Below are 27,697 nucleotides of genomic sequence, written 5' to 3'. Positions count from 1 at the left end.
CTGCTAAAAATAAAACAGAAAACTGTAATAATAAAACAAGCACTGGCATAGCCAATAGGCCTCGCCTTTGGAACCTTATATGAACCCATCTCAACCCCTCACCCTCACACCCTCACCCTCAACCCCTCACCCTCACCCCCTCACCCTCAACCCCTCACTCACCCACTCACCCTCACCCCCTCACTCACCCTCAACCCCTCACCCTCACTCACCCTCAACCCCTCACCCACCCTCAACCCCTCACCCTCACCCACCCTCAACCCCTCACCCTCAACCCCTCACCCTCACTCACCCTCAACCCCTCACCCTCACTCACCCTCAACCCCTCACCCTCACTCACCCTCACTCACCCTCACTCACCCTCAACCCCTCACCCTCACTCACCCTCAACCCCACTCACCCTCAACCCCTCACCCTCACCCTCACTCACCCTCATTCACCCTCACCCTCATTCACCCTCACCCTCACTCACCCTGAACCCCTCACCCTCACTCACCCTCACTCACCCTCACTCACCCTCACCCTCACCCTCACTCACCCTCACTCACCCTCACTCACCCTCACTCACCCTCAACCCCTCACCCTCACTCACTCACCCTCACCCTCACTCACCCTCAACCCCTCACTCACCCTCAACCCCTCACCCTGACTCACCCTCAACCCCTCACCCTCAACCCCTCACCCTCATTCACCCTCAACCCCTCACCCTCACCCTCAACCCCTCACCCTCACTCACCCTCACCCTCACTCACCCTCACCCTCACTCACCCTCAACCCCTCACCCTCACTCACCCTCAACCCCTCACCCTCACTCACCCTCAACCCCTCACCCTCACTCACCCTCAACCCCTCACCCTCACTCAACCTCAACCCCTCACCCTCACTCACCCTCAACCCCTCACCCTCACCACACATATTGTGTTACAATAGGTGTCACATTTGCGAAAGATAAAACTATTGGCATTGTAAATAACAAAGCTATTAATTTCGCTATTTTCAAAACAAGCACATAAATAAAAAATGTGTCCTTTACAATACCAATAGCTCAAACTTTCCTAATGCGAGACCTATTGCATTGCTGTGCTTCTCTCCCCTGCTGCACTCTCCTGCTCTCTAGAGATGTGGCCTAACGACCAGAGCTGCCATCTAAGTCACGTAAATACAAAACATGTTGCATTCCAAATGCTATAGGTGTCACATTCGCGAAAGTTATAACTATTGGCATTGTAAATGACAAAGCCATCAATTTAGCAATTTTAAAAACCAACAAATAAATAAAATATGTCATTTACAAGACCAATAACTCCAACTTTTCTAATGCGAGACCTATTGCATTTCCAATGCTTGTTAGCAATGCTGCCAACCAATGTGCATGACTTGCGACTTCTACACCCTGTAGTCCTCTGTGTTATGTAACATTTCCTTTACACTAATTTATAAGCATCAGCACACCACTACCTCAGCACAGCACCAACTCAACATCACTCCGCACCACAGACTGGCAGTAAAAGAGGCGCAGTTACTGCCCGCTTTACCTCTTGTAAGCAAGGACTATAAGTACAAAGTGCGTGTTTATGCACCTCTTGCAGGTTTTCAAAACACATAAATAAAAGGCATTGACATTTACAATGCCAATAGCTCAAACTCTCGCAAATGCGAGGCCCCTTCTGCAGTGCACCTAAAAAGTCTAAAGAAACAGAGAAACGCCTACTTCAGGAAAATAAAACGCTCAAAAAGAGACTTCTTCAACCTCCAGCTCGCCCAAGCTAAAAACCGTCCAAGAAAACTGTTTGAGTTAGTCAGAACACAATCCAAAGAGCAACCCCAGACAATCAGCTCCATGGACGTTACTCCTTCCTGCGAAGACTTCTCTGCCTTCTTTATCCAAAAAACTGAGAGAATAAGAAGCGATCTCCTCAATGACGCTATCCTGTACTCCAACCCCCGACACACAGCAGTGCCTCAACCAAAGAACAATGCTACTTGGTCATCCTTTGACACTTACTCCGTAGAAGAAATTGGCAGACTGCTCAGCGCCTTGAAACCTTCCAATCACCTCTCTGACCCCCTTCCTGCTAACGCTGTAAAAGACTTTTCCCCTTGGCTTCTCCCACTCTGGTCTAAGATTATCAATAGCTCTCTTCAACAAGGATCCATCCCCAACGCCCTCAAAGTAGGGCAAGTCACACCGCTACTAAAAAAAACAACAGCAGACCCCACTGATCTAAACAATTACCGCCCTATTACAAACATTCCCACTCTCGCTAAACTGTTGGAAAAATGCGTACAACTACAACTGACTAAACACATAGATAAGTTTGATCTCCTAAACGCTCATCAGTCAGGCTTCCGAGCAGGGCACAGTACCGAAACTGCCATGACTCACATAGTGGACGATGCCCTCCAAATCCTAGACCAAAACGATACCTGCCTCCTCATCCTTCTGGATCTCTCCTCAGCATTCGATACAGTTAAACATGAGAACTTACTCGAACTGTTAAACACAAGAATGGGCATATCTGGGACTGTTCTAAAGTGGTTCACCTCATTTCTACACAACCGGACACAAAGAATCAAAAGCAACAACCTGCTGTCCTCTCCGGTACCTGTATCGCTAGGCGTCCCTCAAGGATCCTCCCTCTCCCCAACACTGTTCAACCTAGTTATGGAACCTCTCACTACGTTGCTACAGGCATCTAATGTGCACTTTCACATGTATGCCGACGACACCCAACTTTATCTCAAAATACAATCTCCCAAGGACATCATGCTGCTGAACACCACGATCAGAAACACCCAATCCTGGCTTGCTGAGAATCACCTCAAACTCAATGCTCTGAAGACCGAGTTCCTCCAGATCTCACCTCCCGCTAAAATATCCACGGCTCAAACATGGCTTAAGCAATTAACGGCTCTAAATGTACAGCCCATCGTAGTAGACTCAGCAAAATCTTTAGGCATAACACTTGACACCAATCTCAACATGCAGCAGCACATCAGCAAGGCAACCAAAGGAGCGAACTTCCAAATCAATACCCTGAGAAATCTTAAACCCTTCCTTCCTGCCAAAGACTTCCAAACTGCAGTACAATCTATAGTCATCCCGCACATAGAATACGGTAGCACCGCCCTCTGCGGGCTCCCCCTAACTACAACGGCACCCCTAAGAGCGTCCCTTAACGCCGCAGCGAGACTCGTCACAGGCTCAAAAAAACACTTGCATATCTCCCCGGACTTTAAATCACTGAACTGGCTACCTTTTGAAGCCAGAATTCAACTGAAAATCGCATGCATGACACACAAGGCTGTGCACCTGAATTCACCCGCCTACCTCACTCAAAAGCTGACAATTTCGGGTGGCTCCCGAACTACGAGAAGCACAAACAATCTTTTGCTGTAACCTCGAAGATTTCGGAAGGAAAAAACTTATAAACGCTCCTTTTCAGGAATGGCACCCAGGATCTGGAACTCACTCCCTCCTGAAACAAGGCTCATCTCCTCCAACACAATCTTTAAGAAAGAAGTTAAAGCGATCCTCATGGCAAAATACACATGACCTATTATTCCGTATCACTCATGAATCTGCTCTGTAAGTCCTGCCCGACCTTGGCCTATTGTACCACCCGTATTATCGAATTACTTAATTGTATACGCTCACTCTTTGTATTTTGTTATAATGTTTGATGCACCTGGTTGATTATGTAGATTGTTATATTGTTGACGAACCTGGTTGACTTTGCACACTTTACCCTCCCCACCTCAACGATCCTTACTTCCCTTCTACTGTCGCACCGTGGATTGAATTGAAGGCATCCAGTGGCTCTGCATTGAAGGGACGATTAACCCCCTATTTTTTGGTGAGTTCTATTAATACACTCCAGTAGCCCCGTCTCTTGTAATATAGGAACACTAGTTAGTAATGGAACTAGTACGGTTGTAACTTTCATAAACCTACAAAACATAAGGATACTACAAATGAGCCTTTATGATTTTCTATTTTCTAATTCATAGCGGTTTTTTAATATAACAAAATACGGTGGCTCCCTTCCAGTTCCTCCTACTAAAGAAATCACCTGATGAATTAAGGTAAATGGAGACAGAACTGAGTATTGATTATTTAGTCCTAGCCTTTTGTACATAATATTACAAGACCAATTTCATTTGTTTAAGGCTTATTTATCTGGAATTTAAGACACCAGATCACCTACAAAACTCGAACCATCCTGGAACCACAAACCCGAGTAAATTGAAAAGTACGGATTTGTGGAAAGAAAAGTGTTGCTACAGGTATGTTCCCAGAGAATTCTTCTCTCTGACGTAGGAAAGGTCCACACCCTTTACTACAGGTCCACACCCTTTGCTACTTTGTAAAGCCCCATGTGTAATGCCAGCTATGTCTCAAATCCTTCTGTAACATAATAAGGTGAATTCCATATCCCTTGAATTAACAAAAGAATTACCACGTGATATGCACATTATACCTAGCTCCAAATTGCTGTACCAGAGTTAATAAACAAACTACCATGTGATATGTAGATTAACTATAGCCCCAAATGCTGAGATGGAAAAGAAATGAACAATGAACCATGTATGTAATATAGAAGAAAAGCCCTTTTTTTGTATAGTTCAAGGTATGATTTTAATTATGATGTTGTTTCATTTAGAAATTGTTTGTCCTGAAGAAGGTGACATCGTTGGTACACCGAAACGCTGCGTCGACAACTACAACAATTTTTTACTGTTTTACAATTTGTGTGTATTATATATCTGTTCTTTTAGAGAATATGGAACTGTATGAATCTGTCTAAAACTTTTTAACATTGTATATTCATTTGGGCATAAACATTGTTTTAATGATTGTGAATAAAATGCTTGTTTTTAACTCACATGGCTGATATTGTTGTTATCTTCTGTATCTCAGATGTTCATATGTTAGATAGAATTATTTGAAATATACGGCATACACACTTCCTGGGCTTATCACACATTAGTGTTTACCTTGGGACTTGTCCTTACTTTTACAGTTACTCCTCCTTGTCCCTAACCAGTAAGGAGGCCTCCCTCTTTCTTTGATTTGCACCTGTGGGTCTATACATCCTGCACACACCCACCTCAACTTTGCCCACCTTTAAACTCTAAATACTCTAAACACGCTTAAGCAAGTATATGCTCCTTGTTATTGCACTTTACACTATTGACGCAATTGTTTGTCTATACACAGTGTACCGACACTACCACACCTGTGACCTACCTCATGTCCTTTGACCTACCTATGTAACTAGCACCTTGTACCTAACTACCTCATATATTACTTTGTATATACGCTTTATTACTTTGTATTTTTACTTTGTATTTTTACTTGTAAAGCGCTCTGATATCTGCAAAGATCTTGTTCGCGCTGTATAAAACTTTCAAAAAAAAAAAAAGATTGCATTGCAAATGCTGGTTTCTTACAGTGGTCACAAGACTCTCAACAGAAGGACATCCTTTAAAATCACCAAGATGAAAACTACTGACATCTGTAACAATCAATAAACTTTTTCTTAGCAGTAATTTGTTTCTCCCTTATCGTTCTCATTAGCATTGACCCCTGCACTAGACTCAGTTTTTTTCCAATCTCTAGTATCATTTTCTGTAGCTCGTCTAATCTCATTCACAAACTTCTCAGGTTGTTCAATACTGTTGGCTATAGTAACAGTGTCATCTGACGTCATGTCAGTTACCACCCAAAGTTTTGCATCTTTTTACTTTTAGTTCTCCTCATGACCTGGTCCCTGAAAGCCTAGTCATAATTTATTACTGAATAACAGATGTTTATTTTTACCCATCTCAATGGTACTCATTTTATCGACCTCAGATGGATGAATGGCTGAGTGGATCCGCCAGGATTTGAACCAGTGACCATGAGGTCAAACAGGCCCCTGTAGTGGATGCATTAGTCCACAAAGCCACCAGACCCGGCTACAACATTACAACAAAAACACTGACATGTACTCATTGTTTCCACATTTAACGTAATCCAAGGATATTTGGGCCCTACTGCAAGCCTTCTACTTGGTTATAACCCTGAATACCCTCACACAGCAATTAATGAAATACAGGTGGGGAACAACAGCCAGACCAAAACGTGCATTGCGGGAGAGGGATGAAATGGGAGATGTAGGAGGGTGCCAGCTGCCCTGCAGGTTGCGTTGCAGATGCAGAAACTGCTGGACTAATGGGTGCATATTGGCCGAGTCAAAAGACCTTGATATATAAATTGTGCGGACATGATTGTGAAACATGCACTGAATTTGAATGGCGCTCTGTAATGGTTGTAAATATGATTCTTAGTGTATGCGTGCAATACGATGTTAAAGTGATTATTTGTTGTTTTTTTACGCTTTAAGCCAAGTAGCAATCTAATGGAGGAGAGCGGGGTTACTATCCACCATGATGTGAATGACTCTCAGCCCCATCTAAAAATGTTCATGTCTTTTTAAAGATGACTACTGACTGACGTTTTTTGCTGGCATTGCACATTCATCGGAGCACTAAAATATTCTGTGCAAACACTACAACTATTTTGTAAGCTTAGAATAGTAAATCAGAATTGGAGACCCTTCTAATTATTCCTAAAAATAAAAGACAAATCTAGCCATTTATTATTGACTGAACCAAATGCAGACGACTTCGCTTCCCAAATCTCTACGACTCATTCTTGACCCATGACACGTTCTCAATCCTCACATTAACAACTTGAGTAAAACAGCTAATCTTTATGCACACGACATCAAGACAATAGAGCACCTTTACTCGCTTACTAGTCTACTACAAATACTATATCTTGACCTAGCCTGCCTCGCCTTCAACATTGCTCGACTTATGAGCATTCTGCAGTCTCTTCCCACAAAACAGCCCAGCTCGTCACATCCAAAAGAAAATATAACCACATCTTGCCTGATTGGAGAGAGCTACCTAAGCTACAATTCAAACACAGAATAAATGTCAAGGTCAGTTGTCTAGCCTACAAATCTAGTCACCAAAAAAACCTTATGTGGTCCTAACTTTAGCAATCTCACGGAACCTGGGAACTGTAAGATGCGGAGACCCTTTTTTGCTTGGTTCATAAAAATATAAACCTTCCCAAACATAGAAACAATCCTTTTATTGGTGCAGTAACTAACTGCTGAATTGGGCTCCCTCTGGAGCTTTAGACTCAACCCATTTTGATATGTCAAGGAGAAACTTAACAACTCAGTTTTCACCCACTTCTGTCAAAGACTGTACACTGAGCAAGTTCTGGAAAGTTCCTGAAGCATAACTATGATAATTCGCAAAACTGTGATAACAAATATATATTTTAAGTCAATTGGCATATGGATTATGGCTCTTTGACCAAGAATTACAAAAACGAACATAATTTAGAGAAGCAATAATGCCAAAAGATAACTCTTCCATGTGCTCTCCAATTGAGACTTGCAATGGAGAAGAGGGTGAAAGTCAATGGTGAGCCAGTAAAAGGTTTGAATCACTTCAGGAGTGTCTGGATTCTCTTATGAATACTATCCTAATGGCCAAGTTCTGAACAATGACCACTGACAAGTTGGCACTATCCAACTATGCAGTGTTGTCTCCGATTGCTGCACTGGTGTCATGTTCCAGCCCAGGCCTCGGGTAGACCTAAGTAATAATTGATGTATGTTTGGCTCACATGTCCTCAAAAGTTGGGGGTGGTATGTTATACTGTTTGTTTTTCTCTGCAAAAATTGAATGAAGGGACAATAAAAATAGGATTAAACGTTCCTTCAGTTCTTGTGGTAACCAGAAGGAACAATGGATTATCAGTGTCATTCAGAGAAGATTCAGTATAAGCAACAGGTCTATTAAAACGCCTGACTGACCAGAAGAAAAACAACTGAGAAGATTAGAATAGCTTTCTTGGGACTTCTTTCTTTCTATCTTTCTTGTAATTGGTGTTGAGTAACCAGCACTAAATGGATAAGGCCAGAAAATGAAATAGGACGTTCTAAACTGACCCCCTTGATCACAACTTCTTGTTTCAAACTACAGTAAAAAAGTCTTGTGATTTCTTTTAATCCCGGTATTTACCGTTTGAAGAAAAATGAACCACTTAAGTCAGTACATCCATTCCCCCTGGCTGAATCTCTTATAGTGCTTTTCCAGCAGAAAACCTCTAGTAAGTTTGTTCAGTCTTCTTCTTAGTTGATAGTTGGAAAGTATCATAAGTCTCCAAACAAGCATCTGGATTGGTTATTAAAGACTTCAAATCCATTGTCTGCTTTAACAGTGCATTTGCAAGGCATATTTTATCCAACTCTTGTGCTACGTCCTGGGAATGATCCATACTGTAAATCAAACCTAAGAAGTAATTGTGGATATTGCAAGCTGTCAAGGAATAGATTCTGAAAAGGTCTGTTGAGCGCCCTTCTTGACTCGTTAAGGAAATGCAACCTGAAAGATATCAAATGCCTCCCTAAGAGAGTTCCAGTAAGGAGGAAAAAAACACAAACGTTAAAAGCAAACCTGCTAGGCAATTTTTAGTTTTTAGTATTAACTCTTTTTATTGCAAGAAATATCACAACAGGAACAATGGCTCATGCTGAAAGTGGCGCGGACCTCACATGATAATACCAGCAAGTGAGGAGGCCCATGCTGCGCCCAGTTAGTTTGGTGTAATACACAGCAAGTCGCCTACAACCCAACTGGGCCGGCCGCGTAGTTAAGGTTCGGGAGCCGCCTTCAAATGTAGTATGCCATGGAGTGGAACAGCAACAATCCCAACTAGTCCCCCCCCCCCCAAGCCCCACCCATCCCACCCCCCCACCCCCTTGTCCAACGGGTACGAGCTGCAGGAGACTGGTGCCTTCTCAAATCATTTCTTGGGAGGTTGCGTGCCGCCGAGCTCTCGGCCTACGAGATTTTATGGTAGGATCTGTGAGCGGGGTGTCCGCAAAGTGCAGCAGTCGCAAGTATCGGGGGCAGCTCAACTCCCTGAATTCCCCGGTGAGTAGGGTCAGAAACGGTCTCCAAAGTTCTGCAAATTCATCCCCCCTCCCAGCTTTTGCCAGCGACAGCTTCTCCATACCCAGTATCGTCCAGAGCCTATGTAACCACCCAAGCTGCAGAGGAGGTTGAACGTCTCTCCAGTGTGCCACAATGTTCTGTACTGCTGCTCCCAGCGCGATCGCTATGAGTCTCCCTCTCAAGGATTTCAGGGGGTACATCAAGGCATTAGGGAGGCCAAGCAGTACATAGGCAGGGAACCTGGGAAGCTGGGTGTCTAGGTGCACATCAATTAAGTCGAGGATTGCAGTCCAGTAAGGTTGCAGATGTGCGCAGCTCCATAGCAGATGTTCTAGGGTGTCAAGCCCCCCGCATCCCCTCCAGCAGCGATCAGTGACTCGGGAGTCCCAGAGGTGTAGGCGTTCAGGTGTGTGATACCAGTACGTGGCTACTTTAGTCAGCGTTTCAGTTAGGCCCATATGATAGGCCGAGTGGCGGGCCCTATGATATATGCCTTCCCATTCCTTGTGAGTGAGTGTCCTCCCTAGGTCCCTCTCCCATCTGGCCCTCCCTGCGTTGTAGGAGTGAATGTTAGTGAGTAGCAAGTGTTGATACAAGTCTGAGAGCAGCTTCTTATCGGAGGTACGTGTCAACAGCCATTTTTCATAAGACGTGAGGAGTCGCTGTGTGCCGGGCTGAATGGACGGATGAAGAACGCAGTGACGGACCTGAAGGTACGGCAGGCGGTCGGATGCTGGAATGCCGTAATCCTCCTTCACTCTCGGAAAGGAGAGAATACCGTTGGGGTCAAACATATGACCCACCGCTCTGCAGGGTGTCGTCCTCTACACCGTAAACGTCTGAGGGTCAAGGCCCGGAGAAAAGTCCGGGTTGCCGAAGATCGGCGTCATCGGGGAGGGGAATGAAGTGAAGCCTCGCCGTACCGCCACCGTGTCCCATGTGCTCAGGACGGTACTCGTGATTTGTGAAGCGTAGAGGTTAGGGGGTCTATAAAAATGGGACACCCTGCAGAGGCCGGCCAGCTACCGCCTGGTCCTGGAAGAGCCAGTGTTTACTAGATTCTAATTGATGCCATTCTACCAGTGTGCGCAGCTGGGCGGCTTGAAAGTATAGGGTGAGGTCTGGTATCCCCATGCCCCCATGGGCCGGGGGAAGTGTAGCAATCAAATGCTTAAAGCGCGGCCGCCGGCCGTTCCAAATATACCGCGCCAAGTCGGATTGCGTCTTGTGGAGCCACCCCACTGGCGGGCGTAGGGGGAGAGTTTGAAAAATGTAGAGAATCTGAGGCAGCAAGGTCATTTTGATGGCTGCGATGCGACCTAGCCAGGAGAGGGTGAGGTGTTTCCACCGTCTGAGCTCCCCATTTAGGCGCGTGCTAAGCCTCGCGTAGTTGGCGTCCGCCGTAGCTCTCACCGTTGGTGCCAACAGAACCCCGAGATAGGAAACGGGGGAGGTGGGCCACCGCACGTCGTACTCAGCCTTGACCTCCGTCAGCACATCGGATGGTAAAGAGACGTTCAGGGCCTCTGATTTCCCCACATTGACCTTGAAGCCCGAGGCCAAGGCAAAAGGTGTGGTGTTCCACAAAGAGCGCCCGAAGGGACTGCATCGGCGACATCAGGGAGAGCAGAATGTCGTCCGCGTACAGACTGACCTTATGCGTGTCGCCGCCGAACGGGATACCTTCAATGAGGCGGTGTTGTCGTATTCGTTGTGCTAATGGCTCCATATAGAGAGCGAATAGCAGGGGGGACAGTGGGCACCTCTGCCTGGTACCTCGGCCAATCGGAAAGCGCGGAGATGTGTGGCCATTGACTCTGACCGTCGCAGCCGGCCGGCGATAACAGTTAAAAATCCGGTTGCGGAGAGTCTCCCCCATGCCAAACTTCTGGAGTGCCAGGTCTAGATACGGCCAGTGCACTCGGTCGAATGCCTTCTCGGCATCGATGGTAAGGAGCATGCAGCCCGGTCTCGTTCGGGACCCGGCCTCTATCAAATGGAGAACCCGCCTGGTGTTATCGCTGGTTTGCCGCTGCGGGATAAATCCCGCCTGATCGGGATCCACTAGTTGCTACATATAAGGGGCGAGCCTGCTCGCGATGATCCCTGTGTACAATTTGAGATCTATATTCAAAAGGGATATTGGCCGGTATGATCCACACCGGGTGGGGTCGCGGCCAGGCTTAGGTATTACCGATATCGCAGCTTCCAGTAGTTCCGGGGGCACAGCACCGGGCTGATCGAAGGTGTTCAATAGATCACGAAGTAAAGGGGCCACTTGGGGGCAAAACGTCTTGTAAAAGGCAGCCGAGTAGCCGTCCGGCCCCGGCGATTTACCCAACTTGAGGCGGGATATCGCCGAGATCACTTCCTCCAATCCTATGGGGCGATCTAGGAACTCTGCCTGTGCCTCACTTAAAGAAGGGAGGGTCGCGCCCTGGAGGTAGTCCCGGCCGTGTTGTAGATCCAAGCGGTCCGCCTCATAGAGGTCGGCATAGAAGTTCCCGAAGGCAGCGGCAATCGCTCCATCGTCCACTACCGGATCGCCATCCCCAACCTGGATGGACCGAACGAGCCGCCTCTGTTGCTGTTCCCTCAGTCTGCTTGCTAGGAGTCTCCCACAACGGTCCCCTCCGGTATAGTACACGTGGCGCAGCCGAAGAGCGGCGTACTCCGCCACATCCTGGTCTACGGCCGCAAGCATCTTCCTTTCCGTGCATAATTGGCGCCAGGCCCGGGCGGCCCCCATGCGTTGGTGCATTTGTTCCAGCTCCGCCATGCGTTGGGAGATCTCGGCCCTCTTTTGCGCACGTTCCTTATTGTTCGCCAGCAGGGAGGAACACAGGAGATAGTCGAGACGCGCATACGTTTTGTGGGCCGCCGAATAATACGTGTATGCCGTGGTGCGCGGGTGCATCTGTCGCCACAAGTCGATTAGGCCCAGGTCTGCCAGACAGGACTGGCCCGTGAGCGCTCCCACCTGCCCCGAGCGCTGACCGGACCGATCTCCGATGTTAAGAAATACCAAATTGAGGTCCCCCCTAGCAATAAGTGTGTGTGCGTGCAGTAATAGTTCCAATAGCAAGAAGCAACAGTCAAAGTCAAACGTAGAAAAAAAGGGTGCAGAACGCAACAGAAAGTATAATGTACTTACCTTCAGTAACTCTGTTTCTTGTAGAAACTATGTAGCTGTGTATTCCTCACCTTTTAAAAATTCCCCAGACTGAAGCCAGACACTTTTCAGCAGTGCCTCTGCACACTGGAAGATGGCACTGTGCAGCTCTGCACTGACCCCGTTCTCTGGTAATGATATGCAGGCCAATATAGGCCCCACTCGCAGTTGCTTGCGAGACTGTTTGTGCCCCCCAGATTCAGAGCCCAAAAGCAATTTGGTAGACACTGTAAAGATTCCTAAACTTGGAATCATATACATGGATAGAGTCCATTCACAGAATGGGGAGGACAGGAGTGTTTGTGAATAATCTGTGCCTAGATAGTCTCCACTAGAAACTGTATTACGGAAAGTATGTAACTTGTTCTTCTGATAGAGACTTCTAGCCACAGATCTCTCACTTTTTGAATGGATACCAAAGTAATACCTATCCGGAGATGGGTCTGTGAATGGATTCAAACCAGAAAGTACTGTAGGTCTGAGCTTGAAAAATGCCTCTTGTGACAAACCTGGCTGTCCAAGCAATAGTGCTTTGTGAACACATGGAGGGTCGTCCAATAGCTGCTTGGGAAATGTCTAGGACAGGCACTCCACATGCCAATGCCATAGAAGCAGCATGCAGTTCTTCCAGAGACTGCCTTTTGGCCAGTGCATAGCAGATCTTAATACAGAGCCAGATCCAGCAGACAGTGGTTCTTTTCTGCACTGCCTTGTCCTTTTACACTCCAAACAACCCAACAAAGAGGTGATAGTTCACACAAGTGATCTTTGGTGCCATCTATGTAGCAGCTCAGTGCTCTTCTTAGGTCCAAGCAATGGAGTCTCTCCACCTTCTTCGAGGGGTGAGGCGGAGCATAGAATGCCAACGAGGTTGTGGTTTGATTGACATGGAACGGGACCACAACTTTCGGCAGTAAGGATGCCCTAGTTTGCAGAAACAGTTAGTCTGGGAAGATGGTAGTGTATGGCGGATTAACACAAAGCCTGAAGTTCACTCAACCATCAAGGCGAGGTGATGGTGATGGGTAACACAGGCTGAATAGTAACGAGCCGTAAAGGAAAGCTGTGAGGCAGCTCAAACGAAGTGCACATCAGGTAACTGTGGACCAGATTAAGTGCCATTGGAGCATTATGGAGCATTATGAAGGGGGGAACTTGTTGCAGGCCTTTCAAAAACCGCATCACAAAACGTGACTTAAACAACTGGGACTGATTTGGTAATCATAAGAAGGCGGAATAGATCCATTAACTTTGCCCAAAGCAAAGCCTTGCAGGGCAAGAGACAGAACAAATAAGAGAATGTCAGAAAACTGATCCTAGAAGGGGTCGATCTGGCATATGCCGCACCAAACAACAAATTGTCCAAGCGGCAGGCGTATAGAGCTTTCGTCGAGGACGCCTGACTCCCAAGATGATGTCAATCACCTCTGGAGGAAGGTCGAAGGTGTTCAGCTGTAGCTGGTCCATCTCCAAGCATGAAGGTGGAGATTACAATGGCCCGAGTGCAGAACCATGCCCTATTGCTGCAACAGCAGATGCTCACGGAGGGCCAGCCTGATCGGAGGACATGTGCTCAAGCCCTGGAGTTCCAGATACCATACTCTTCATGTCCAATCAGGAGCCACTAGGATGACCTGGGCCCAGTCAGTCCTGATCTTTTTGAGAACTCGTGGCAGGAGTGATATTAGCAGAAAGGCGGACAGGAGCCACAAATTCCATTCAAGGCAGAACTCATCTCTGAGCTGTTCTAAGCGAGAGACGCCTTGGAAACTTCATGCAGAGAAATTCTGGTGGTGGTGAATATATAGAGCCGAGGTTCTTCCTATTCACATGAAAAACGTGCATCACTCCGGGTGTAACTTACATTTGTGATCCGCTAGGGCCCCGACAGCTGCCCCAAACTAGAAATGATGCATCTGTCCCCACTGTCAGTTCTGGGTGGGCAAGGGTCTGCCGCTGAACCAATTGTGGTCCAGCAACAAGGAATGCCGATTTTTTGCAGTCTCATCCAAAAACAGAATGTGGTTGGAGAGGTCCCCTCAATGTTGGGCCAGCTGGGACTTCAGATACCACTGCGAAGCCTGCATATGCCGCCTGGCGTGCTTGACTAGCAGGATGCCATTAGTCTCAGCAGCCCCAGAGTTGACCTCACTGAAATCGAATCAGAGTCTGAAATATCAGGATTATAGCCTGAATGTCCTCGACTCTGGGGGAAAGGCACAAAATAACAGTGTCCAGAACAGCCATGATGAAGGGAGTATTTGAGAAGGAGTCATGTGTGACTTCAATATGTTGATATTGAACCCCAAAGATGGAAGAACGTTCATCATAGTCTGGAGGTGGTTGATAACTGCCTGGAGCGAGCACGCCTTCATCAGTCAGCCTGCCAGGTAGGGGAAGACTGGCACCACTGACCTCCGAAGATTATCTGCCACCACCGCAGTCACTTTTGTTAACATGCAAGAGGCTCTTGTGAGACCAAAGGTGAACACAGGGGCCTGAAAATGCTCCTCTCCCACCACGGACCTCGGGTAGTGCCAATGGGCTGGCAGGATGAGTATATGAAAATAAGTGACCTGCAGGTCCAATGCTACCATCCAGTCTTCAGGGTTGATGGCAGACAAGTCCTGGGCCTGCGAAAGCATTTTTAATTTCTCTTTCTGGAAGAAGGCATTGAGGGAGTGCCCATGTAGAATAGGCCAAATACATCCTCCCTTCTTGGACACCAGAAAATAGCGGAAAGACCAGCAATGTCCTACTTCCAGCGCTGGCACCCTCTTAATAGCGTCTTTGGCCAAAAGGGCTTGCGCATTCTGCATCTTCTGCAAAATGGATAAATGGTCCTCCATCAGTCGCCATAGGGACGGTGGAAGGTGCAGCAGGGAAGAAAGGAAGGGTAAGGCATAGACCTTTCAAACAATATGCAGAATCTGAGGTTAGGGCTTGGTAGCCTGGGTAGAATCAGTGGATTCAGTCTCCTAACGAGTGGCTGTGCTCCTTTAAGGGCACCCTCAAGAGTTTGGGCAGGTGGGGCTGCGAACTGAGTGGCTCACTGACCTTGACCTCGACTATGAAACTCCTCGGTTCCTTGTGGAGGCTGGACAAGCTGAAAGTAGGATGTAACACTGTCAAAGCCACAAAAAGAGCAGTGGAACTACTGCAGTTGGCAAGGAGAAGCACAAAGGTTTAAAGAGCGTGAAGTAGCCCTCCTCTCCTTAAACTGCTGTTAAGCGGAATCAACCTTGTACCTGTTGGGTTCATCGACATGTTAGGTTAATTGTATTTCTTAAGCACAACAGTTACCCGAGGGTGTCCTGGGACTGGCTACTGCCCTCTGAACAGAGGTAGATATGGGAACCTATACACCGAAGAGCCAGGTTTTCAATCTTTTCCTAACCGCCATTAGATCAGTGGCATTCCTAATATGGAGGGAGTTCGTTCCAAGCCCTTGCGGCACAGGTGGTGAAACTTCCCCCTCCCAGTTCACTTTTTTTGAAAGAGGGTACTAACACACTCTTAGCTGCTAGTGAGCAAAGGGCTCTTTTCGGTACATACCATTGAAATCAATGTTTTAAATATTCTGTCCCTATTCCTTGAAGGGCTTTAAAGACATTGCACAAGGATTTAAAATACACCCGTTGTCTAACTGGAAGCCAGGGCAACCTTTTAATTTCCTTTTTAACAGATACAAAATTTGGATTGCCGGTAAGCAGTCTGGCTGCCACATTTTGCAGAAGTTGAAGTTTGTTTAAATGTCGCTTTTGAATATTCAGGTAGAGGCCGTTGCAATAATCCACCCTCGATTGAATGAGAGATGTTATGACTATACGTTTACAGTCCTCCGGCAGGAATGGCATTATTTTCTTAATCATTCTAAGGAAGTGGAAGCTAACAGATTCAACCACATTTTTCCTGGCCCCTGAAGGGGAGTTTGTTGTCACATGCATTCGTTGCAGGTTTTGGAGCCGTGGCCCTCCCCCACACATCATCACCACCACTAACCAGCATTTGTAGAGCACGGCACTGACACCCTTGGAGGTATCTGGAATCTGGGGTGCTAGGTCTCTGCCTAAAAAGCTGGTCTTGAGGAAACGGCGGGAAGAAAGAAGAAAAACAAGCAAGCAGAAAAGGCAAAACGGAGGGCAGAAAAACGAGTAGAAAAGGTCAAATAAGGGCAGAAAAACTAGCAAAAAAGGCAAAACATTTCATTTCATTTTTCAAAAAGACTTTATTTCGGTCAACTTGACCTCAAAAGTACATTCACAGTGCGAGCAAATACAGTTACAATTGCAACATAAGTCAATTACATTTAGATTTAAAAAACGTGAATGGAACAAAAATAAACACAATTGTCACATGTATAATAATGCATAAATTCTGTACAACGTTTTAAAAAGGATACTCATCAGACTAACTTAGCGTGGGAGAATATAAGGGGCAGAGGGTAATTCATGGCAGTCCATAATACTCCATACTCGGAAAGTGCAAAGTGCAAATAAATAAATAATTTACCTAAAAACATTTACCTAACAATCTTCTAAAAAGGATGACCTATATTCTACCATTCTACATCAATGGACCTAGGACTAGAGCCTCTCTATGCTACAGCCTGCGTCTACAAGGGATATTTGAATTGGTTAAAGTGCTTAATTGGTAGATTACCAATTCTCTATAGCGTAACTGGGGGGCCAATCAAGCAAGCTCATTTTGTTAAAATAAAAACAGGGCCTAATTTAAAAACTGTCAAGGATGGCCACTGTAATTATTTTCCCAGTATTAAATGACGAATGTAGTTGTTTCTTATCCACCAAAAAGGCCCTATAACTCCTTTCATGTAAATCCAGCGGGTACACCACATGGAAAATAGGAAACCTGCCACTGAGTAAACTATCGAGATACTAGTATCATACTTCAGTATCCTGAAGGCCTCAGAGCAATGTATAGCTCCAAGGTTTCTAAAAATCTGCACCAGCCATCGTTTTCTTGCCTTATGATAGCCGGGGCAGCTGAACAACACGTGAAGTGCTGACTCTTCAGGGCTAACACATGCCGGACAATTTAAAATATGCATATCCCCCCACTTTTGCGAAAAACAACAGAAAGGGAGGGTCCCATACCTGAACTGGAGGTAGAGCTTTTTAGCAGCTGCCGGTTTGATTTCATCTAGGAACCGGATCAAAGCTAAACCTGTCTTTGATTTCTAAAAAGGCTGTGGTTAGACTACCAGTTCGAGAGGAACTATGAAGCTGCGAGAGTTTGTACTCCTCGTAATGAGCCTTCAATAATTTCCTGGGTAAAGAGGAGCAGGCGGTCTCTGGATAATCCCATAGCTCACCCAGCCCCATGCTAACTAGCCAATGTTTAATATAAGCAAAAGGCAAAACAGATGTCAGAAAAATGAGCGAGCAGAAAAGGCAAAACAAAGAGTAGAAACACAAGCAGAAAAGGGCAAATGGAGGGCAGAAAGGAGCAGAAAAAGGCCAAACAGGGGGCAGAAAATCGAGCAGAAAAAGGCAAAACAAAGTAGAAGAGGGTAAAACAGCGAGCAGAAATGGTAAAGTAGAGGGCAGAAAAACGAGCAAAAAAGGAAAAACTGAGCAAAAAACGAGCAGACGACACACAGGGCAGCAGATAGACAGGCAGCAGAGGGTAGCAGACTGCAGGTGAGCTGAACAGGAGAAATGTCGCAGGGGGAGCTGGCGTGAGGACCTGCTTACCAGACACCACAGGTATGCCTGGTGGTGATCTTTGACAGAAATGTGTTTTTGACAGTCCCTATAGGGCTTAAAAAACTGTCGTTTTAGGGGGTGACATACCTTACACCCTGGATAACGTTCAAGAAAAATATCTAAGAGACACTGAAAAAGGTCCAGATCTGCTACTGGTGGTGCAGAAAGAAAGGAACTGATGTCATCGTTTGAGAGTGGCACCTATATAGGCGCTGCACGCACGTAATTTCTGAAGCAGAACAGCATTGGTGCGGAGCCGCACGACGCAACCTTCCAAAGTACTGCTGAAAAGTTTCCGGATCCAGACTGAGGCCTGGTGAATATAATTCAAAAGGTGAAGAATATACGCTTAGAAGTCTCTATAGAAAACAAACATGTTGCCATAAATCCATCTCTAGGAAATGTCTCCATTTAAATTCAAGTTCAAGTTCAGAAATTTGTATAGCGCACTACTCACCCATAGGGTCTCAAGGCGCTTGTGGGAGGGGGAGCATTATTTATCGAAAAGCCAGGTTTTAAGTTCCTTTCTGAAGGAAATGTGGTTTTGTGTGAGGCGGAGTTGAGTGGGGAGAGAGTTCCAGGTCTTGGCCGCCAGGTAGGAGAAGGATCTGCCTCCCATGGTGGATCTGTGGATGCGCGGAACTGCGGCAAGCGCTTGGTTGGAGGATCTTAGTTGGCGGGTGGGTGTGTAGAAGGACAGTCGTGTGTCGAGGCATTCGGGTCCTAGTTTGTAGAGGGCCTTGTGAGCGTGGGTGAGGAGACGGAACGTTATTCTCTTGTTGACGGGAAGCCAGTGGAGGTCTTTTAGGTGGCCGGTATTGTGAGCTTGGCGAGGGATGTCCAATATGAGTCTGGCCGATGCATTTTGGATGCGTTGGAGTTTTTTCTGTAATTTGGCTGTGGTTCCGGCGTAAAGGGTGTTTCCATAGTCCAGTCGGCTAGTGACCAGTGCGTGGGTGACCGTCTTTCTTGTTTCGATGGGGATCCAACGGAAGATTTTTTTGAGCATACGGAGTACGTTGAAGCAAGAGGATGAGACGGCGTTAACTTGTCTGGTCATCGAGAGGGAGGAGTCTAGGATGAAGCCCAGGTTGCGTGCGTGGTCTGTGGGTATGGGTGCTGTGCCCATGGCCGATGGCCACCAAGAGTCGTCCCAGGCAGAGGGGGATGATCCTAAGATGAGGACTTCCGTTTTGTCTGCGTTGAGTTTTAGGCGGCTGTTTTTCATCCATTCGGCTACTTCTTTCATGCCTTCATGAAGATTGGTTTTGGCGGTGTTAGGGTCTTTAGTGAGGGAGAGGATCAGCTGGGTGTGGTCAGCGTAGGAGATGATGTTGAGGTTGTGTTGTCGCGCGATGGATGCTAAGGGGCTCATGTACACGTTGAAGAGGGTGGGACTGAGTGATGATCCTTGTGGGACTCCGCAGATGACTTCGGTGGCCTCTGATTTGAAAGGGGGGAGTCGGACTCTCTGGGTTCTCCCGGCGAGGAACGAGATGATCCAATCTAATGCTTTTCCTTGTATTCCGATGTTGCTGAGGCGTTGTATGAGGGTGCTATGACAGACTGTGTCGAAGGCGGCGGAGAGGTCGAGTAGGTTGAGGGCAGCTGTTTCTCCGTTGTCCAGATATGTTATGTTATGTTATGTTAAATGGCACTTTTTGAGCGCACTGACACCCAAAGGTTTACTGGCGCTTGCTGACAGAGCATGTGTAGAGTGACAAAGAGAGATTACCCAGAGAGAGTGAACAGGAAAGTTTTGAGAAGTTTCCTGAACTGAAAAAGGGAGCCACTGGATTTAATGGCCTGGGGAAGGGGGTTCCAGAATTTAGGGGCGAGGAGAGAAAAGCGACGGCCCCCGAATTTATTGGTTTTAAATTTGGGAGTGACAAGTAGGTGATGGTGAACTGAACGGAGGGAACGTGCAGGTCGATACAAGTAGGTGATGGTGAACTGAACGGAGGGAACGTGCAGGTCGATACAGAGTGATCAGGGAGTTAAGAAAAGCGGGGCTAGGGCAGTGAAGAGATTTGAAAACCATGCAGCCCGTCTTAAAGGCAGCCCTCTCCTCAACTGGAAGCCAATGGAGCTTGCGGAGCAAGGGCTTTGCAGATTGCCACTTAGGGATCTTAAAGATAAGACGGGCCGCCAGATTCTGCATGACCTGGAGACGACACAAAAGAAATCGGGGGAGTGCGTGATAAAGAGAGTTAGAAAAGTCGAGGCGAGAGAGAACAAGGGACATGACGACCTGACACAGGCCGCATGTGGAAGAGTGTGCCTGATCTTCCGGATATTTCGGAGTTGGAACATACACGAAGAGACCGTGGCACCCACTTGAGCTTTAAGTGACAGCTCCGCGTCGATCGTCACCCCCAAGCTCTTAACTGCCTTGACTGGTGTGGGAGGGGGACCCAGATCGAGGGGCCAGAACTGCGGGCCCCAGTATGCAGCACTCGAACCAGGGAGAAGCAGCTCAGTCTTTCCAGGGTTGAGCTTTAATTGGTTTTGATTCATCCATTGTTGGATATGGGTCATAACGGCGTGGAAGTTGTTGACCGCCTGTGGAGAATCAAGTGGAAAGACGAGCTGCAAATCATCCGCATAATTGAAGACTGTGACATCCCAATTATGGAGCGAGCAAATTAAAGGACGAAGGTATAGGTTAAATAATAAAGGGGAAAGTGAGGAGCCTTGGGGGACTCCGCAGATGGTAGGAGACTTCGGCGCAGTGAAGGGACCCAAACGTCCAGTAGCATTCGGATGTCATCTGTCGCTGCAATGAGGGCGGTTTCGGTGCTATGTTTGGCTCGAAAGCCGGACTGTGAGGGGTCGAGGGAGTTATTGGATTCAAGGAAGGCGGCGAGCTGGTTATTGACGGCTTTCTCAATGACTTTGGCCGGGAAAGGGAGGAGGGAAATGGGGCGGTAGTTCTTAAGTTCAGAGGGGTCAGCTGTGGGCTTCTTCAGGAGGGCAGTGAGTTCGGCGTGTTTCCAGCTTTCTGGGAAGGTAGCGGAGTTGAAGGAGCAGTTGATGACATCACGGAGATGGGGTGCGATGATGGAGTCTGCTTTGTTGAAGATGTGGTGGGGACAGGGGTCGGTTGGTGAACCTGAATGGATGGAGTTCATTAGGCGGATGGTGTCTTCAGTGGTGATTGGGTTCCAGGCGTTAAGGTTGTTAGAGAGCGGTTTGGTTTTGGAAGTGGGTGGGGTGGGCTGTTCTTTCGAAATGTTCTTAAAGCTGTTGTGTATGTCGGCGATTTTGTTGTAGAAGAAAGAGCATAATGAGTCGCAGAGGTCTTGGGAGGGAGTGATGTCGTTTGAGGCTGCGGTGGGGTTGGTAAATTCTTTGACGATGTTGAATAGTTCCTTGCTGTTATGGGCGTTGTTGTTTAGTCGATCCTTGAATGCTGATTTCTTGGTGGATCGGATCAATTGGTGGTGTTTGCGGGTGGCGTCCTTGAAGGTGGTTAGGTTGTCAGTGGTTGGGTTTTTTGTCCATGTTTTTTCGAGAGCACGGCATAGTTTCTTGGAATTCTTAAGGTCATCGTTGAACCAGGGGGCCTTTTTGCTACCTTGTTTGATCTGGTGGTTTTTCAGAGGTGCTAGTTCGTCAGCGCTGTGAGTGATCCATTGTTTGAATTTGATGGCAGCTTCGTTTGGGTCTGATGAGAGGGCGGGAGGGTTTTGGTTGAGCGATGTGAGGAGTTGGTCGGTGGTGATTTTGTTCCATTTTCTTCGAGGAATAGGTTGTGGGGGGTTGTGAGTTGTGGTAGTTTTATAGCTGAAGTGAACACAGCTGTGGTCCGTCCAATTGTTAGCTGTGGTATGATTGAAGGAGATGTGTTTGCTGGAGGTGAAGATAGGGTCGAGCGTGTGTCCGGCTAAGTGGATGGGGGTGTGAACAAGTTGTTTGAGTCCGAGATTGGCCAGGTTGTCCAGAAGGGTGGTGGTGTTGCAGTCGTTTTTCTTTTCCAGGTGGAAGTTGAAGTCTCCCAGTAGAATGTAGTTCTCGGAGGGGAGGGCATGTGGGCTGATGAAGTCAGTGATGTCTTCGCAGAATTGTTTACGGGTTCCTGGTGGTCTGTAGATGAGGGTGCCTCTAAGTGTGGTCCTGGGGTCGGTGTAGATCTGGAAGTGGAGGTGTTCGGCGGGTGTAAGGTTATCGTCGAAGCTGGTCGTGATTCTGATGGTGTTCTTATGAACGATGGCGATGCCGCCTCCTGTTTGGTTGGTGCGGTCTTTTCGGATGATCTTGTACGCGTCCGGGATGGCTATGGCGATGTCGGGTGCTGATGATGCGTTCATCCAGGTTTCTGTAAGGAAGGCGATGTCCGGTGAAGTAGTGTTGAGTAGGTCCCAGAGTTCTGTGGCGTGTTTGTGGATCGAGCGGGTGTTTAGCAGGATGCATTTTAGGTGGTTAGAGTCGGAGCTGTGTTTGGAGGTCGTGGATTTGGTGTGGGTCTTGATGCAGGCGAACTTGCAGGAGTGGCAGGCGAAGGGACCGTGGGTACGTCCTGGGGCAGCTTCGTAGCATTGTGGTGTGCGTCCGGGGTTAAGGGCTAGGAGGGTGGCGGCGTCATACGTAATGCGGGTGTAGTGGGTTTTGCGAGAGCCAGGGGGTCTGGCGCTGGGCGCGGTCCAGGCGCGGACGGGCGTAGACGGGCTTACCTTTGGCGCACCTTCGGCGCGACCGCTGCGCGTGGACGCTGCGCGTAAGTCCATTAGTCATAAATGGAGTGGAGGGGGGCGGAGCGTGGGAGGGGCAGCTGGGAGGCGGGAGCGAGGTGGAGGGAGGGACTGGGACGGGCCAACAAGCAAAACAAAATGGCAGTAACAACAACAAATACTGCGAGGGTGAAGGAATTATTTTGGCAATGGAGCGCTATGTGGAAAATGATTCACAAGGCAGCAGTGGAAAAGCGCTACGCGCTCGGCAGCAGGCAAGCACAGTTACACATACAATTAAACTAATCAAAATGCAGAGTAATGCACAGCAGTGGCGAGTGCTTCAAAGCGCTACACAAAAGCAGATAGCTGAAATACAGAAATGAGGCAGACAATCTCAATAATCAATAATGAGGCAGGCAGGCGCAATGGGCACGATACCGGAGGTGAGGAGCTGAGGGGAGCGACCGCTTCTGTTGGGAACAGGACGGTCACAGCTTCCACGAGGGCGAGGGCAGCTCCTAGTCTCTATGGGTGGGAGGGGCAGCTGGGAGGCGGGAGCGAGGTGGAGGGAGGGACTGGGTCGGGCCAACAAGCAAAACAAAATGGCAGTAACAACAACAAATACTGCGAGGGTGAAGGAATTATTTTGGCAATGGAGCGCTATGTGGAAAATGATTCACAAGGCAGCAGTGGAAAAGCGCTACGCGCTCGGCAGCAGGCAAGCACAGTTACACATACAATTAAACTAATCAAAATGCAGAGTAATGCCCAGCAGTGGCGAGTGCTTCAAAGCGCTACACAAGATCAAAAGCAGATAGCTGAAATACAGAAATGAGGCAGACAATCTCAATATTCAATAATGAGGCAGGCAGGCGCAATGAGCACGATACCGGAGGTGAGGAGCTGAGGGGAGCGACCGCTTCTGTTGGGAACAGGTCGGTCATTATTCAAACAGAAACCGACATTACAAGAAAAGATTCTAGTTCATCTTGACTTGGCAGACCCTCCAGGATATCGCGATTTCGCGATTTGCCGCGAAATCTGCACTTTTGTAAAAATGCCGCGATTTTTACAAAAGTGCCCGCGAAATCGGCACTTTTGTAGAAATCGCGGTATTTTTACGAAAGCTAATCCATGCCACTATATCCTGGGGGGTCTGACTAAAAGTGGGCTTTCAGCAGGCAGGCTCTCAGCAAGGGCAGCAAGGATATTATGAGCACAACGTCTGAAGTCTTCACCCCGGAATGAACACGTCTGAGGGGCACTAAAAAGCTTATATTACTGCTCCAAGTGCTCTTCCTTCCCCGAGGGCTAAGCTCAACAACTCTGCTCAGAGGCGAATTACACAAAACAGGACTTACTTTTCTCACCACCTACTTCCAGCAGAAAAGCATCTTAAGTTTGGAAGTTTATAGGCATGACTCCAAGAGAAAACTGCTCCCAGCCCCCGGGAGTCATATAATCTGCGTTATTACGGGCAGTGCAAGGGGAATTTGCATTCCTCGAACTGAAGCACACTTCCACCACCAGCTTTTGTAGTACAGCCGAGTTAGACCAGCAATGGAATGCAAGCAGGCTTTTGCAGGTTCACACTTGTTTCTTTACAGTGATCGGGCAACACAAATCACAGAAGACGAAAAAGAGTAATACAAAGCTTAAATGTTTTTTGGTTTTTTTTTAAACAGCCAACTAACCCTACCCGTTGACATGCTTACCAGTACCACTCTTGCTTGCCGACTAACGATGCTGTCTCGGACTGTGACAAGCCTTATTAATTTACCTTATTGCTGGGAGGGCATCCCACGCATTCACAGGGGGTTCACTGACTTCTACCGCAGTCTACAGGTAGTTTATGGATGAAAAGCCACTACCTCATTCACTCAAGATTCGCTTTACGAGTTTACATCGTTCTATCACTTTTACAGCAGGCCTGTTTAAAGGTATTTTTCCTCCACCATGCGGGACTCGTGGAACATCCTTGGATGGCTCAAATGTGTATTCTTTTGACATGTGGGAAACCATCAACGCCCCCAGAAGAACCCAAATGAATAACTCCTACAGTGCCAACCATCTCGCTTTTCTGCTTATCGGATCTCTTGGTACGAATCTCTATGACCAGACAACTTTGTATGCTTTTAATTCCAGAGACAACCCGGAACGCCCTCCACACCCATCGTGTGCTGTTCAATAATGCACAATCTTATACTCTGGTACCAAGTGTCTTCAGTGCTACTCATCTGACCACCTGGGTACCCTCGCTGATTCCACTCCCTTTATTATAGGGGAAATGGCCCCTTGGGCGCCTTGGACCGGACTTAATCTTTATATATTTTTTATGCTGAACTCTTCAAAATATGCAAAGAATTGTGGATTATATGGAAAGTGGGGTCACTTCATAATTATGCAGGCAATGCAGCGGTTGTGCAATTGGTTAATTCCATTGCCCCTGTCTGTACAAAGTTATGATTTGTAGGAGGGTACTGGTGGCACTGAATGAAGAGGGTACACACAAAAGCGCAGGAAGAAATGGCACCACAGAGGCCTAGTCCAGGCACATTGAGCTGGCCTAGGCCCTTTGGCAATCATGTTTCCTGTTTATATTTATCTGTGTGTATTACGTAGCGCCAAAATGTCCCTGTCCGAGACGCAGGAAGCATATTAAAATACCAAAAAACAGGAGAGGCATTCACAGTACACATATAGCTGCAGAGAACCGAAAGTGCACCGTGCATCATGATGAGGCATAAGTAGATCCGTGAGCCAAAGGATGTGCATCACGGTGGACTTGGGTGAACTCTGCATTTGACATCTCGCTCAGTCACGCCATCACCTACTCCAGGTCTGGTTCGACAACAAGCAGAGCACGCACTTCAAGAGACCAATGGTGCGGACTGTCCAATGACGTCACGCCCCTGGAATACTTCACCACTTCTTTTCCCCACGACCAGCACCAGGATTTGACACGTTGAGAATTCCCAAACCATATCCAGAGATACACTTGAATATCTGTACATGCTTTTCGAGGGAAACAAAGTGTCTACATTGTAATTAAACCAAATATACATAGCTTCATGTTGTTAAATAACTAAAAAAGCTAAGATATCTGTGTTTGTTGTAGGAAAAATGGCCAAATAAAATGCCGCAAAATTGCTGCTAAAATTTCATATTTGTGCTGCTGAATTTCCATTTTTGTGCCGCTAAATTTGCGAACCCATGCCGCTATATCCTGGGGGGTGTGACTTGGGAACCTCAGATAGAATATTCTGGACAGAACACCATCTTGGAAACGGCAGTTAATAAGGCTTGAACACGCCCCTTTCCTGAAACTGATGACGTCGTTTTGGCACACAAAGAACCCCAAGTTTGACATCCTTCCTCTCAGCTCTGAATTTAACAGTTTCTCCATCGCCTTTCTTAGCGGACGCTTAACGCCTCCTGGGTGACCTTGACATGGGAAAGCCAGTGTTGTCTGGATGGTGAGGTCGCTAAACCACATGCTGAGCGTCGCATCCAGTAACATGCGGCCTGACTGAGCTTGGACACTTCTGACTTTTCTGATTCATTTTCTTTAAAAACAATCAAGTCGATTGTAGTCCATCAATGCATATAGACAAATGTACATTTTATCCCAGTACAATTTAACTGTCAGCATGAAGATTAATAGATTTATTTGCATCGATTTTTCCGTAGCAAGTTTCACCCTTTGCGTAATAGTTTTTAAAGTTTGTATTGAATGCAGCCAGAGAGAAGTAATTGCACAACATAGATTTTACAAGCAAAGAAGAAAACTCACTGTACATTCATAGTTCATAGAAACAGCATTAATCAAGATACATGACACAGATGCTTTCTCGAGTGACATTTTCATATATTTTCTGTTTTATACTCTTACATGTTTCCTTTATCTTGCAGAAAGCTTCAGATCTGAAAGCACCGGGGACACAGATTCCAAGAAGTGTATTGTTTCTTGACATACCAGAAGATGAAATGGGGCTCTATTCAGCAGAAAAACTGATGACGGCTGCAGGAGAAGTGTAAATGTGCGATTCTCAGGATCCAGACGACAAAATGTGGGCTCCAGCAGATGATGCCTGCACTTTTAGGAGAAGACGTGACAGCCTCTTCATTTAGACCATGATATAATGTCTGTTCTTTGGCAAGAATCCATCGCAAAGTCATTTCAAACTAACTCCAGTCACAAGATCTTATTTTAATATGAAATACATTTTTTTTTTATTGTCGGTGCGACTGCACCTTGTGATAAACTATTATCTTAATGGAGGTATATGCTAGATTAGTCACGCTTTTATTAGAACCGAGAGACGAGTCTCCCTAAAATGTCCTGTTTTCATTTCCTATTACAGTTACGTTCAGATATCACAAAATGACAGACCTACTTGCTTGTAACAATTTATAACAAGTGCGTAGTGATGTCAACACACTCACTTGTTATGCAATAACATTTAACAGACAGCTGCCTTCATTCAGAAAGCGTGAGTGGCAGCCCGAACACTGACACTTTAATGGGTCCCTGCCAGTGCTGGCACAGTGTACAAAAGAACAGTGGCCTGGCAGGGAGCTATGGCTACCTGGCATCATTGCTCTGCTATGGTTCTGGAGACATGACGTCCTAGCTCTGCTATGGGTCTGAAAACATGACATCCTCGCTCTGCTATGGCTCTGGAGACCTGGCATCGTTGCTCTGCTATGGTTCTGGAGATATGACGTCCGTGCTCTGCTATGTGTCTGGAAACATGACGTCCTCCCTCGCTCTGCTATGGCTCTGGAGACATGACATCATTGCTCTGCTATGATTCTGGAGACATGACATCATTGCTCTGCTATGATTCTGGAGACATGACGTCCTTGCTCCGCTATGGATCTGGAGACATGACATCATTGCTCTGCTATGGTTCTGGAGACATGACGTCCTAGCTCTGCTATGGGTCTGAAAACATGACATCCTCGCTCTGCTATGGCTCTGGAGACCTGGCATCGTTGCTCTGCTATGGTTCTGGAGATATGACGTCCGTGCTCTGCTATGTGTCTGGAAACATGACGTCCTCCCTCGCTCTGCTATGGCTCTGGAGACATGA

General features: G+C 47.0%; 1 protein-coding gene across 1 annotated transcript in view; it reads left to right on the top strand.

Moving 5' to 3' along the window:
• ANKDD1B (ankyrin repeat and death domain containing 1B) overlaps positions 1-27,398 on the top strand; it is a 479,621-nt gene extending 452,223 nt beyond the window's left edge. The window contains exon 16 of the mRNA XM_078675234.1: positions 26,514-27,398. Coding sequence (XP_078531360.1) covers positions 26,514-26,572 — 59 coding nt within the window. The 3' untranslated portion in view covers positions 26,573-27,398. The remainder of the gene's footprint in view (positions 1-26,513) is intronic.
• The last annotated feature ends 299 nt before the right edge of the window (positions 27,399-27,697 follow it).

The sequence above is a fragment of the Lissotriton helveticus genome, chromosome 2_1 (genome assembly GCF_964261635.1).
Source record: "Lissotriton helveticus chromosome 2_1, aLisHel1.1, whole genome shotgun sequence".
NCBI lineage: Eukaryota > Metazoa > Chordata > Amphibia > Caudata > Salamandridae > Lissotriton > Lissotriton helveticus.
Note: the sequence above shows the minus strand (reverse complement) of the source record. Positions and strands in the feature narration are given on the sequence as shown.